We start from the raw sequence: 14,191 nt of genomic DNA on the forward strand, positions 1-14,191 counted from the left end.
AGTGACGTTCCAGTGATGTTCCAGTGACGTACTGGTGACGTTTATGTGACGCTCCAGTGACGTTCCTGTGACGCTCCGGTGACGTGCCCGTGATGTTTATATGACGCTCCGGTGATGTTCCAGTGACGTTCTGGTGACATTCCCGTGATGATTATGTGACGCTCCGGTGACGTTCCGGTGACATTCTCGTGATGATTATGTGACGCTCCGGTGACGCTTCGGTAACGTTCCGGTGATGTTCCGGTGACGTTCCGGTGATGTTCCGGTGATGCTCCCGTGATGTTTATGTGACGCACTCGTGACTCTCCGGTGACGTTCCGGTGGCGCTCCCGTGATGTTTAAGTGGCGCTCCGGTGACGTTCTGGTGACGCACTGCTGACGTTCCCGTCACGTTCTCATGACGCCACTTTGAGTCTTGGAGGTGTGTGGTGGGCGGAGCCGTGTGGTGGGCGGAGCCGTGTGGTGGGCGGAGCCGTGGCGTTTAAAGGGCCGTGCGCTCCTCGCTCCGCACAGACGCAGCAGACGCTCCTGGGACTAAACACACTGCAGCCTCGGGGAGCGCTCCATTCGTTTCTGAGATCTTCTGGTTTGTGCAGCAGGAGCGATGCAGGTGCCGCTGGTGTGTGTTCTGCTGCTCAGCTTCACGTGTGCAGCGCTCTGCTCAGGTGAGACGCACTTTCACAAAGAATGGAATATTAACAGAAAAATGTTGTAAATGTCATAAACGTGCTTCATTTCACTGTTAAATAAAATACTAAAAATGTGGCAAAATATTGACTTAAAAATCAGCTTTTTATCGACGGTTTGTTTGAACTTCTGTCGTTTCATGGTTTGACTGTGATCAACTTTCATAAATGTGTCATAAATGTGCAGGATTCTGTTCCGTCTAATTCTGACTAATGAGTTTCAGCTGAATTTAATTCACTTTTTCAATCAGAAAAATGTGTGAAATCACAAGAGAATGAAAAATGAGAAAAATGTGAAAATGTGAAAAGTAAATGGTGATTAATGGAACAGAATGGTACGATCTTCCAAACAGCTGTTAAAAGATGATATTTTGTTTTTTGTGGGAAAATGATCAAACACATTTATAATCGGAGCGTGTCGTTTATAATAATTACAATCATTCTGGTGTGATTATTCTAAACATGATTTTTCATGGTTTTAACTCACACTTTGTGCAACATTTGAACCTTAAAGACGTTTACGACACGTTTGAGTCATAAACACGACACAAATATTCATCATATTTCATATTTTAAACATTATTGACACAAGTGAATGTGACGCTTTATTCACTGCAGCTCCTGCTGTTTATGTGACTGATGATCTGAGCAGACTTTCATCGCACCGTTTATATTTCATTGCACATTTTGGCTGTATTTCATTGCATATTTTTAGTATTTCATTGAACATTTTGTTTGTGTTTTATTGCCTTTTTTGGCTGTATTTCATTGCACATTTTGTATTCCATTGCACATCTTGGATTTTGTTGCACATTTTGGATTTCTTGCACATTTTGTCTGTATTTCATTGCACACTTTGTATTCCATTGCATACTTTTAGTATTTCATTGCACATTTTGTTTTAATTTCATAGCACATTTTAGCTGTATTTCATTGCACATTTGGGCTGTATTTCATTGCACATTTGGGCTGTAGTTCATTGCACATTTTAGTTGTATTTCATTGCACATTTTGGTTGTTTTTTATTGCATATTTGAGCTGTATTTCATTGCAAATTTTACTAGAGTTCATTGCACATTTTAGCTGTATTTCATTGCACATTTTGGTTGTAGTTCATTGCACATTTTGGCTGTAGTTCATTGCACATTTTAGCTGTATTTCATTGCACATTTTAGTTGTATTTCATTGCACATTTTGGTTGTAGTTCATTGCACATTTGGGCTGTATTTCATTGCACATTTGGGCTGTAGTTCATTGCACATTTTAGCTGTATTTCATTGCACATTTTGGCTGTAGTTCATTGCACATTTGGGCTGTATTTCATTGCACATTTTGACTGCAGTTCATTGCACATTTGGGCTGTAGTTCATTGCACATTTTGGCTGCAGTTCATTCCACATTTTGGCTGTAGTTCATTGCACATTTTTGGCTGTATTTGTGCAGTAGAAATATCACTTTATCTTTGTTTGGAAAGTGAATCTGATACAGTTTTAAACCAGGTCTAAATCTGGACTAAATTATCTCTAAACAGACTAAATTTGACTTGATTATTGGACCAGGTGGAAAACATCTAGAACCTTAAAGACAAACGAGGGAACATTTCAACATTTCATAAAGAGCGCAAAGTCCATCAGAGGTGTTTCTAGAGCTCAGTAACATCCTGGAGGAGGCACTGAGCGCTTTAATGTTCCTCAGTGCACTTTAACCAGACTTCACTCAGTGATGTCATCACTGATGTCATCACTGATGTCATCACTGATGTCATCACTTTTGTAACTGCAGTTTTGGGCGTGTTTAATCGGCCTTTCCAATCTGAAGCTGCTGCTCACCTGTTCTTGTCCATTCAGTCTTCTTCTCCGCTCACATGTTCCTCTCTGGTCAGTGTGGTTGCTGACCTCTGTGGTCACCGGTGTTTGGTGGTCTTGTGTTTGGCGGTCTTGTGTTTGGCGGTCTTGTGTTTGGCGGTCTTGTGTTTGGCGGTCTTGTGTTTGGCGGTCGCCGGTGGCGTTGTGTGTTGGATTGATCTGTTGTTGTGTTTTCAGAGCTGGACTCGGGCCAGAGAGCTCTGACTCAGGAGATCCTCAGCAGCCTCATCTCAACCAAGGTAAAAGTCCCTCTTCACTCGCCGCCGCTCACCATCGCTTAGCTCCGCCCCCACAGAGCGTCTTTGAGAGATGTTTGTGCATCATCGTTTCTGCGTCTTGTCTTTTGTTTCTTTTCTGTTTTTCTTTTATTTACATCTTTCAAGAAAGGAGAGAAAAAAACGGCCCAAACACCAGAGGCCCAAACACCAGAGGCCCAAACACCAGAGGCCCAAACACCAGAGGCCCAAACACCAGAGGCCCAAACACCAGAGGCTCAAACACATGAGGCCCAAACACATGAGGCCCAAACACATGAGGCCCAAACACCAGAGGCCCAAACACCAGAGGCTCAAACACATGAGGCCCAAACACCAGAGGCCCAAACACCAGAGGCCCAAACACCAGAGGCCCAAACACCAGAGGCTCAAACACATGAGGCCCAAACACATGAGGCCCAAACACATGAGGCCCAAACACCAGAGGCCCAAACACCAGAGGCCCAAACACATGAGGCCCAAACACCAGAGGCCCAAACACATGAGGCCCAAACACATGAGGCCCAAACACCAGAGGCCCAAACACATGAGGCCCAAACACCAGAGGCCCAAACACATGAGGCCCAAACACCAGAGGCCCAAACACATGAGGCCCAAACACATGAGGCCCAAACATCAGTCCAGCCTCAGGTCGAGTCCACGCGAGCCCTTCATCCTCTGCACAGTCGCCATGACGACGGTCCAGTCCTTGGCCCCTGTCTCAGCCGCAAGAAGCTCGTCCCCAATGGCATCGTCCACGGCAGAGGCCCCCGCCCCGCCCCACCACGCCCCGCCACGCCTTCTCTCATGTAAACACTGAGCATGAGCTTTGGCTTTCATCTAAGATTTACAGGTTCATGTTTGTTTCCAAACCAGGTCAAAACCAGGTCTAAACCAGGACTAAACCAGGTCTAAACCAGATCTAAACCAGGTCTAAACCAGGACTAAACCAGGTCTAAACCAGGTCTAAACCAGGTCTAAACCAGGACTAAACCAGGTCTAAACCAGGACTAAACCAGGACTAAACCAGGTCTAAACCAGGACTAAACCAGGTCTAAACCAGGTCTAAACCAGGTCTAAACCAGGACTAAACCAGGTCTAAACCAGGACTAAACCAGGACTAAACCAGGTCTAAACCAGGTCTAAACCAGGACTAAACCAGGTCTAAACCAGGACTAAACCAGGTCTAAACCAGGATTAAACCAGGTCTAAACCAGGACTAAACCAGGTCCAAACCAGGTCTAAACCAGGACTAAACCAGGACTAAACCAGGTCCAAACCAGGTCTAAACCAGGACTAAACCAGGACTAAACCAGGTCCAAACCAGGTCTAAACCAGGACTAAACCAGGACTAAACCAGGTCCAAACCAGGTCTAAACCAGGACTAAACCAGGTCTAAACCAGGACTAAACCAGGTCCAAACCAGGTCTAAACCAGGTCTGGAGAGGGCCAAAGGTGATGATAATAACTGGATCACTCAGAACACACTTCAGGCTCTTCTGCTGTAAAAACGTTTCGCCCTGTAACGTTAGTGATGTTGAAACGTCTGAAATCACAAAGTGAAGAGCTGAACACGACGAGGACGAGGAATAATGATGACGGTCATGATGTCATGTGACCATCAGATTTACAACAGAAGACATAAGAACAGCTTCATTTAGGATTCAAATAGTTTCGTCATCATTTTTGTCATTGTCATCATTTTTGCTGAATAATACTAAAAGTTATCGATATTTCTGTTGACTAAATGTGATAAATAATAAAAACTAAACATCAGATAATAAAAAGAAGATCCAAGACGAGATCGAAGCTCCACTTTTATTTTTCCCCGTCAGCAAATACTTTAATTGTAAACACAAGTCCGAATCTTCGTCAAATTTCTTTTTTTCTTCTTCTTTTTACAGTTTTTGAATAATAAAAACGAAACAGAAAAACCCAGAACACGACACAGAGAGATCGAAATATGATGCACAAAAATCTTCCTCATTTGTGTCTCTGTCTGCTCTTCCTCGTCCACAAGCCCCTCGTGTGGACAAACGGGGTCTTTGGGGACGTTTCAGAAGAAGAAACCTTCGTGTCGAGACTTTTTGTTGCCACAGCCTAGAGTGAGCGTGCGGCTTGTGTCCTCCAGGTGGCAGTAGAGAGTCACGTCCCTTCAATCGCTCACTCTTCAAACACACAAACGTCTGGCTCCTTTTGACCTTTGTTGGACCATTGTGTTTGTGTCGGACCGGTCTGTTGTCTTCTCTTAAGCTGCTCCCACAGCTTGGAACTCTCTCCTTGAGTTTGCTGGAGCTGGTCTCACTCAGAGGTTTCAGTAAATTAAACAACAAAAAAGATTCTGTTTTGATCTTTCTGACGTGTCTCTTGTAATTGTCTAAATGTTTGTATTATTTGTGTTGTTGTTGTGTTGTTGTTGTTGTTGTTGTGTTGTATTTTCACTTCGCCCCATGTCATGCTTGAAAAAGAGGTTTCGATCTCAGTGTTTTTTTACCTGGTAAACTTCTCCTTCCTCTGGAAGACAAACTGCTCTAAAACTTCCTGTGTCCAAACTTTTTCCACTGAAGCCAAAAAGAACCCGACAGTGACCGAAGCCTCCAGCTTCAATAAGACCTGGAACATGAACATTATGTTAACATCAACATTATCAAAATACTAGAATTTTTACAATTTTACAGTAAAAAGTAAAACTTTTTGTTGTTTGGACCAACAAAAAATTGGTCTGTGGGCCGCATTTGACCCTTGGGCCATAGTTTGGACTCGAGGACGATGTTCTTTTTATTGATTTTTAGCTGATTGTATATTTTATTTCCGTTTGTGAAGCTTTTTGTGACGAATAAACTTAAAAACAAAAACAGAAAGAGTTGATTATTTATGATGTTTTTGCTTAAATACGACAAAACATGTTCTTAAAGACAAGAGTGACTGGTCACGATTGTTCGGATCAACGTTCTTCTGCCGCGAGGCGCTTTTCTCTTGTGTGGCGCTTTTGTCCCGTGTGGCGCTTTTCTCACGTGTGGCAGTGGCGCTTTTCTCACGTGTGGCAGTGACAAGAGGAACATCACGTGTACTCGAGTACCTCGCTGCGCCTCGTGATCCGATCAGGCCATTATCAGGGCGTAACCGCCTCACGCCCAAAACACCAATCACATTTACGGACATCTGCTGCGGAAAAGCGTCCACGTGGCGCTTTATTCAATCAACAAGCGACCGAGCCTGGGACAAAAGAAACAAGCGATCGAGCCTTGGACAAAAGAAACAAGCGACCGAGCCTCGGACAAAAGAAACAAGCGACCGAGCCTCGGACAAAAGAAACAAGCGATCGAGCCTCGGACAAAAGAAACAAGCGACCGAGCCTCGGACAAAAGAAACAAGCGACCGAGCCTCGGACAAAAGAAACAAGCGATCGAGCCTCGGACAAAAGAAACAAGCGATCGAGCCTCGGACAAAAGAAACAAGCGATCGAGCCTGGGACAAAAGAAACAAGCGATCGAGCCTGGGACAAAAGAAACAAGCGATCGAGCCTGGGACAAAAGAAACAAGCGCCCGAGCCTCGGACAAAAGAAACCAGCGATCGAGCCTCGGACAAAAGAAACAAGCGATCGAGCCTCGGACAAAAGAAACCAGCGATCGAGCCTCGGACAAAAGAAACAAGCGCCCGAGCCTCGGACAAAAGAAACAAGCGATCGAGCCTGGGACAAAAGAAACAAGCGATCGAGCCTCGGACAAAAGAAACAAGCGATCGAGCCTCGGACAAAAGAAACAAGCGATCGAGCCTGGGACAAAAGAAACAAGCGCCCGAGCCTCGGACAAAAAAAACAAGCGACCGAGCCTCGGACAAAAGAAACAAGCGACCGAGCCTTGGACAAAAGAAACAAGCGACCGAGCCTCGGACAAAAGAAACAAGCGATCGAGCCTCGGACAAAAGAAACAAGCGATCGAGCCTGGGACAAAAGAAACAAACGACCGAGCCTCGGACAAAAGAAACAAGCGATCGAGCCTCGGACAAAAGAAACAAACGACCGAGCCTCGGACAAAAGAAACAAGCGATCGAGCCTCGGACAAAAGAAACAAGCGATCGAGCCTGGGACAAAAGAAACAAACGACCGAGCCTCGGACAAAAGAAACCAGCGATCGAGCCTGGGACAAAAGAAACAAGCGATCGAGCCTGGGACAAAAGAAACAAGCGATCGAGCCTCGGACAAAAGAAACCAGCGATCGAGCCTCGGACAAAAGAAACAAACGACCGAGCCTCGGACAAAAGAAACCAGCGATCGAGCCTGGGACAAAAGAAACAAGCGATCGAGCCTGGGACAAAAGAAACAAGCGATCGAGCCTGGGACAAAAGAAACAAGCGATCGAGCCTCGGACAAAAGAAACCAGCGATCGAGCCTCGGACAAAAGAAACAAGCAACCGAGCCTCGGACAAAAGAAACAAGCGATCGAGCCTCGGACAAAAGAAACAAGCGACCGAGCCTCGGACAAAAGAAACAAGCGATCGAGCCTCGGACAAAAGAAACAAGCGATCGAGCCTCGGACAAAAGAAACAAGCGATCGAGCCTGGGACAAAAGAAACAAGCGATCGAGCCTCGGACAAAAGAAACCAGCGATCGAGCCTCGGACAAAAGAAACAAGCGACCGAGCCTCGGACAAAAGAAACAAGCGCCCGAGCCTCGGACAAAAGAAACAAGCGCCCGAGCCTGGGACAAAAGAAACAAGCGCCCGAGCCTCGGACAAAAGAAACAAGCGATCGAGCCTCGGACAAAAGAAACAAGCGATCGAGCCTCGGACAAAAGAAACAAGCGATCGAGCCTGGGACAAAAGAAACAAGCGATCGAGCCTCGGACAAAAGAAACAAGCGATCGAGCCTCGGACAAAAGAAACAAGCGATCGAGCCTCGGACAAAAGAAACAAGCGATCGAGCCTCGGACAAAAGAAACAAGCGATCGAGCCTGGGACAAAAGAAACAAGCGATCGAGCCTCGGACAAAAGAAACAAGCGATCGAGCCTCGGACAAAAGAAACAAGCGCCCTGAGACCCACAACATCAGACCATCAAAGGCCGTGTGTCGCCGCAGATCGAGCGTTTAACTCCAATAATAACTTGAGTTCACTTCTTCTTTTTAAAATGTCCTGGAGAGAATTAAAATACAAAAGTGACGTTGTTTTTCTGCTGCTGCTGCAACAAAACACTGCATTTAGGTTTGGTCCTGGTTTAGACCTGGTTTGGACCTGGTTTGGACCTGGTTTGGTCCTGGTTTGGACCTGGTTTGGACCTGGTTTGGACCTGGTTTGGACCTGGTTTGGTCCTGGTTTGGACCTGGTTTGGACCTGGTTTGGACCTGGTTTGGTCCTGGTTTGGTCCTGATTTGGACCTGGTTTGGTCCTGGTTTGGACCTGGTTTGGACCTGGTTTGGACCTGGTTTGGACCTGGTTTGGTCCTGGTTTGGACCTGGTTTGGACCTGGTTTGGACCTGGTTTGGACTTGTAGTAAAAGTCTCTTCTCAGGATGATGTGGGACAACATAATGAGTCTGAGGGCCACATCTGGCCCCTGTGCCACACTTTGAACCTGAAAAGTGTTTTTCAGAAACTGAACGAGTCGTTTCATTTTCATTTTTCACATTTGGCCTAAAAAACAAACACTGAAGTTGATCCACGACAAACATCGATATGAGCGGAATGTCAACAATCAAACCAGAGCAAAAGTTCAGCAGCTTCAACACTTCAAGGATTAAATATAGTTACTTATAGTTACGTATAGTTATGTATAGTTACATATGTCACGTATAGTTACGTATAGTTACGTATGTTACGTATGTTACGTATGTTACGTATGTTACGTATGTTACATATAGTTACGTATAGTTACGTATGTAACGTATGTTACGTATAGTTACGTATAGTTACACATGTTACACATGTTACATATGTTACATATAGTTACACATAGTTACGTATGTAACGTATGTTACGTATAGTTACGTATAGTTACACATGTTACACATAGTTACATATGTTACATATGTTACATATGGTTACGCATAGTTACATATAGTTACGTATAGTTACCTATAGTTACATATAGTTACGTATGTTACATATGTTACATATAGTTACGTATAGTTACGTATAGTTACGTATGTTACATATAGTTACGTATGTTACGTGTAGTTACACATGGTTACAAAAGGTTACATAATGTTACATAATGTTACATATAGTTACGTATAGTTACGTATGTTACGTGCAGTTACATATAGTTACAAAAGGTTACATAATGTTACATATAGTTACATATGTTACATATAGTTACATATAGTTACATATAGTTATGTATGTTACGTGTAGTTACATATAGTTACAAAAGGTTACATATGTTACATATAGTTACATATAGTTACATACAGTTACATATGTTACATATAGTTACATATAGTTACATATAGTTATGTATGTTACGTGTAGTTACATATAGTTACAAAAGGTTACATATGTTACATATAGTTACATATAGTTACATATAGTTACATAATGTTACATATAGTTACATATGTTGCATATAGTTACATATAGTTACATATAGTTACATAATGTTACATATAGTTACATATGTTGCATATAGTTACATATGTTACGTACAGTTACGTATGTTACGTATAGTTACATATAGTTACATATGGTTACATATAGTTACGTATGTTACGTGTAGTTACATATAGTTACAAAAGGTTACATATGTTACATATTGTTACATATAGTTACATAATGTTACATATAGTTACATATGTTACGTACAGTTACATATAGTTACAAAAGGGTACATATTGTTACATATAGTTACATAATGTTACATATAGTTACATATGTTACGTACAGTTACATATAGTTACAAAAGGGTACATATAGTTACATATAGTAACATATAATTACATATGTTACGTATAGTTACATATGTTACATATAGTTACATATAGTTACATATGTTACATATAGTTACATATAGTTACATATAGACCATGATCCTTTGCTCCAGTGCAACATGAAGAAACGATTTCACCAAAGTCAAGGAAACATCTATGTCATGTGATCAGTCCTGATCGACGAGCAAACGGTCAAAAACACGCCGTTTATGGGTCGAATCGATACCAAGGAGCGAACAGCGATACTCGATGCCACTTTCGATACCACAATGATGCTATTTTTGGCATTTTCTACACAAAACACTCAAGATCGTTCCAAAACTGTTTGATCGATCGAGAAATGTCCAGTTTTAGTATCGATTACATCCGATTTCGACACTTTTGTACAACCCCAATGACTCGATGACTCATTCCATAATCATGAATATTCAGGTCACAATAAGGACCTAAAACATAACAATCGTGATCATTTTAGAAGCAAAATCAAGTGTTTTTAATTCGATCTAAAGTCCAAAAGTGACTCTAAATGTGAAGTGCTTTTTTGGTCTCAGTAGCCGTGAAATAATCGTTAAATTGTGTTGTTTTCTCTCACAGTCGCCCCACAGAGGGGCCCTGCAGACCCGAGGGGCCCGCAGACCTGAGGGGCCCCGTCCTCACCTCGGCTGTTGTGTGTTTGCAGATGAGGCCGAGCAAGCAGAGCGCCCCCTCCTGGAGAGTGTCCGTGTCCACGCTGTGCCGCTTGGTGACCAGCGGGGGCGACGAGGGGTGGAGCCAGGAGCGGGCCGACCAGGATGTGGACCAGGAGGAGGCGGAGCTGAGCGACCAAGGCCCCGCCCCCTCGAGGGAGGAGCTGTACGGCCTGAGACTCTTGTGCCGGATGCTGCAGAGCCAAGCGCAACGGGTGAGACATGCAACACATTTATTTAAATTTCTCTAACATAAAGACGGATGTTAAAGGACACATACCGTATTTTACAGACTATAAGTCGCACTGGAGTATAAGTCTCACTGGAGTATAAGTCTCACTGGAGTATAAGTGGCACAGGAGTATAAGTGGCACAGGAGTATAAGTGGCACAGGAGTATAAGTCTCACTGGAGTATAAGTCTCACTGGAGTATAAGTCTCACTGGAGTATAAGTGGCACAGGAGTATAAGTCTCACTGGAGTATAAGTGGCACTGGAGTATAAGTCTCACTGGAGTATAAGTCTCACTGGAGTATAAGTCTCACTGGAGTATAAGTCTCACTGGAGTATAAGTCTCACTGGAGTATAAGTGGCACTGGAATATAAGTCTCACTGGAGTATAAGTGGCACAGGAGTATAAGTCTCACTGGAGTATAAGTGGCACTGGAGTATAAGTCTCACTGAAGTATAAGTCTCACTGGAGTATAAGTGGCACAGGAGTATAAGTCTCACTGGAGTATAAGTCTCACTGGAGTATAAGTCTCACTGGAGTATAAGTCTCACTGGAGCATAAGTCTCACTGGAGCATAAGTCTCACTGGAGTATAAGTCTCACTGGAGTATAAGTCTCACTGGAGTATAAGTGGCACAGGAGTATAAGTCTCACTGGAGTATAAGTGGCACTGGAGTATAAGTCTCACTGGAGTATAAGTCTCACTGGAGTATAAGTCTCACTGGAGTATAAGTCTCACTGGAGTATAAGTCTCACTGGAGTATAAGTCTCACTGGAGTATAAGTGGCACTGGAATATAAGTCTCACTGGAGTATAAGTGGCACAGGAGTATAAGTCTCACTGGAGTATAAGTGGCACTGGAGTATAAGTCTCACTGGAGTATAAGTCTCACTGGAGTATAAGTGGCACAGGAGTATAAGTCTCACTGGAGTATAAGTCTCACTGGAGTATAAGTCTCACTGGAGTATAAGTCTCACTGGAGCATAAGTCTCACTGGTAGCATAAGTCTCACTGGAGTATAAGTCTCACTGGAGTATAAGTCTCACTTGAGTATAAGTCTCACTGGAGTATAAGTGGCACTGGAATATAAGTCTCACTGGAGTATAAGTGGCACAGGAGTATAAGTCTCACTGGAGTATAAGTGGCACTGGAGTATAAGTCTCACTGGAGTATAAGTCTCACTGGAGTATAAGTGGCACAGGAGTATAAGTCTCACTGGAGTATAAGTCTCACTGGAGTATAAGTCTCACTGGAGTATAAGTCTCACTGGAGTATAAGTCTCACTGGAGCATAAGTCTCACTGGAGTATAAGTAGCACAGGAGTATAAGTCTCACTGGAGTATAAGTCTCACTGGAGTATAAGTCTCACTGGAGTATAAGACTCACTGGAGTATAAGTGGCACAGGAGTATAAGTCTCACTGGAGTATAAGTCTCACTGGAGTATAAGTCTCACTGGAGTATAAGACTCACTGGAGTATAAGTCTCACTGGAGTATAAGTGGCATCACTAAATCCATTGAATTCTTCTTCCTCTGTGTCACTTTTAAACAACTCCACAAACTCCAGAGGAAGAGGAAGTGCAGACTCTTCTTCTGCGTCGCTTAGAGCCTAGAGCGCCCTCTTGTGGTGGTCAGTGTGAAAATAACGAATAATATCACATATAAGTCGCTCTGGAGTATAAGTCGCACCCCGGACAAAACTATGAAAAACAGGTGCAACTTATAGTCTGGAGAATATGGTATTTCTCCCTGTTCCTCATTAAAAACACGTCTGAGTCGTGTTTGAACATAAATCATCTCAGACTCGTTCGGAGCGTCGAGCACGTTGTGTCGTTCTAAAATCAGTGTTTATCCGACATGAACATTAAATGGTCGGTAATAATCGTGAGGCCTTTTCTCCATTCAAAACATGTGATATTTAGTGCTAAACTGTGGTGTGTCGTCATGGAAACCCTCTCCTAAAGCTCTCTCTGTCTCACAGCTGGAGTCTCTGGAGCTCCTGGAGGAGAACGCTCAGGTTCCTCTCAAGAGAACTTCCCCATACATCTTAAAGAGACAGACGCCACGCAACTCCAAGTCCAGGCGGCCGTACATCCTCAAGCGCAGTTCTGTTTACTGACGCTCCTGAATGCTCCCGAATGATCCTGAACGCTCCTGAAAGCTCCTGAACGCTCCTGAACGCTCCCGAACGCTCCCGAACGCTCCTTAATGCTCAACAACGCTTCTGAACACTCCTGAACGCTCCATGACTCTGCTGAACACTCACGACGCTGCTGAATGCTCCATGACGCTCCTGAACGCTCCATGACTCTCCTGAACACTCACGGCGCTGCTGAACGCTCAATGACGCTCCTGAACACTCACGACGCTGCTGAACGCTCCATGACGCTCCTGAACGCTCACGACGCTGCTGAACACTCCATGGCGCTCCTGAACGCTCCATGACGCTCCTGAACACTCACAACGCTGCTGAACGCTCAATGACACTCCTGAACGCTCCATGGCGCTCCTGAACACTCCATGACTCTCCCGAACACTCACGGCGCTGCTGAACGCTCCATGGCGCTCTTGAACGCTCCATGACGCTCCTGAACACTCAAGACGCTGCTGAACGCTCCATGGCGCTCCTGAACGCTCCATGACTCTCCTGAACACTCACGGCGCTTCTGAACGCTACATGACGCTCCTGAACGCTCCATGACTCTCCTGAACACTCACGACGCTGCTGAACGCTCCATGACGCTCCTGAACGCTCCTGAACGCTCCTGAACACTCACGATGTTGCTGAACGCTCCATGACTCTCCTGAACACTCACAACGCTGCTGAACGCTCCATGACGCTCCTGAACGCTCCTGAACACTCACGACGCTGCTGAACGCTCCATGGCGCTCCTGAACGCTCCTGAACGCTCCTGAACACTCACGATGTTGCTGAACGCTCCATGACGCTCCTGAACACTCACGACGCTGCTGAACGCTCCATGACTCTCCTGAACACTCACAACTCTCCTGAACGCTCCATGACTCTCCTTTACACTCACAACGCTCCTGAACGCTCCATGACTCTCCTGAACACTCACAACTCTCCTGAACGCTCCATGACTCTCCTGAACACTCACAACGCTCCTGAACGCTCCTGAACGCTCATGAAGTTGCTGAACGCTCCATGACTCTCCTGAACACTCACAACGCTGCTGAACGCTCCTGAACGCTCCTGAACGCTCCTGAACGCTCCTGAACGCTCCACTGTCTGTCTGTGCGACTTGCGTCTGCCAAAACGCTGCAGAAAAGAAGGTCTCGACAGTCACATTGACGTTAAGTTTCAGATTTGACTTGATTCTCACGCTCACTGCAGTGAGTCCTGACCTTTGTCTCTCACTCGGGCAAATACATGAGTTTATTACTGGTATTTTGTCATTTATTACTTACTATTCTCTCTTTTTCCCTTAAAAAAGTTATAAAAATACATTTTTATGGTTTAAACTGTTCCAGAGTGAAGTGTCGTGCTCAAGAACACACCAGCAACATTAAAGGTGCTTCTTTTTCTTTG

The 14,191-nt window shown here is 44.5% G+C and overlaps 1 protein-coding gene across 1 annotated transcript; it reads left to right on the forward strand.

The window, feature by feature from the left end:
- The first annotated feature begins 570 nt into the window (after positions 1–570).
- On the forward strand, positions 571–12,852 carry nts (neurotensin). Its single transcript, XM_072435291.1, has 4 exons — positions 571–665; positions 2,729–2,790; positions 10,406–10,627; positions 12,623–12,852. The coding sequence occupies exons 1-4, from the start codon at positions 605–607 to the stop codon at positions 12,758–12,760; spliced, it is 483 nt and encodes a 160-aa protein (XP_072291392.1). The 5' UTR covers positions 571–604; the 3' UTR covers positions 12,761–12,852.
- Positions 12,853–14,191: the final 1,339 nt, after the last annotated feature.

This window comes from Eucyclogobius newberryi, unplaced genomic scaffold (genome assembly GCF_026437365.1).
Source record: "Eucyclogobius newberryi isolate DKJ021-1_F unplaced genomic scaffold, fEucNew1.0.hap1 SCAF_7, whole genome shotgun sequence".
Lineage (NCBI taxonomy): Eukaryota > Metazoa > Chordata > Actinopteri > Gobiiformes > Gobiidae > Eucyclogobius > Eucyclogobius newberryi.

Bases quoted from the DNA above. Each gene is read 5' to 3' on its own strand.
- nts (XM_072435291.1), top strand. From the start codon at position 605: ATGCAGGTGCCGCTGGTGTGTGTTCTGCTGCTCAGCTTCACGTGTGCA. The intron at 666-2,728 runs GTGAGACGCACT...TTGTGTTTTCAG, and splicing joins GTGTGCAGCGCTCTGCTCAG to AGCTGGACTCGGGCCAGAGA. The intron at 10,628-12,622 runs GTGAGACATGCA...TCTGTCTCACAG, and splicing joins TGCAGAGCCAAGCGCAACGG to CTGGAGTCTCTGGAGCTCCT.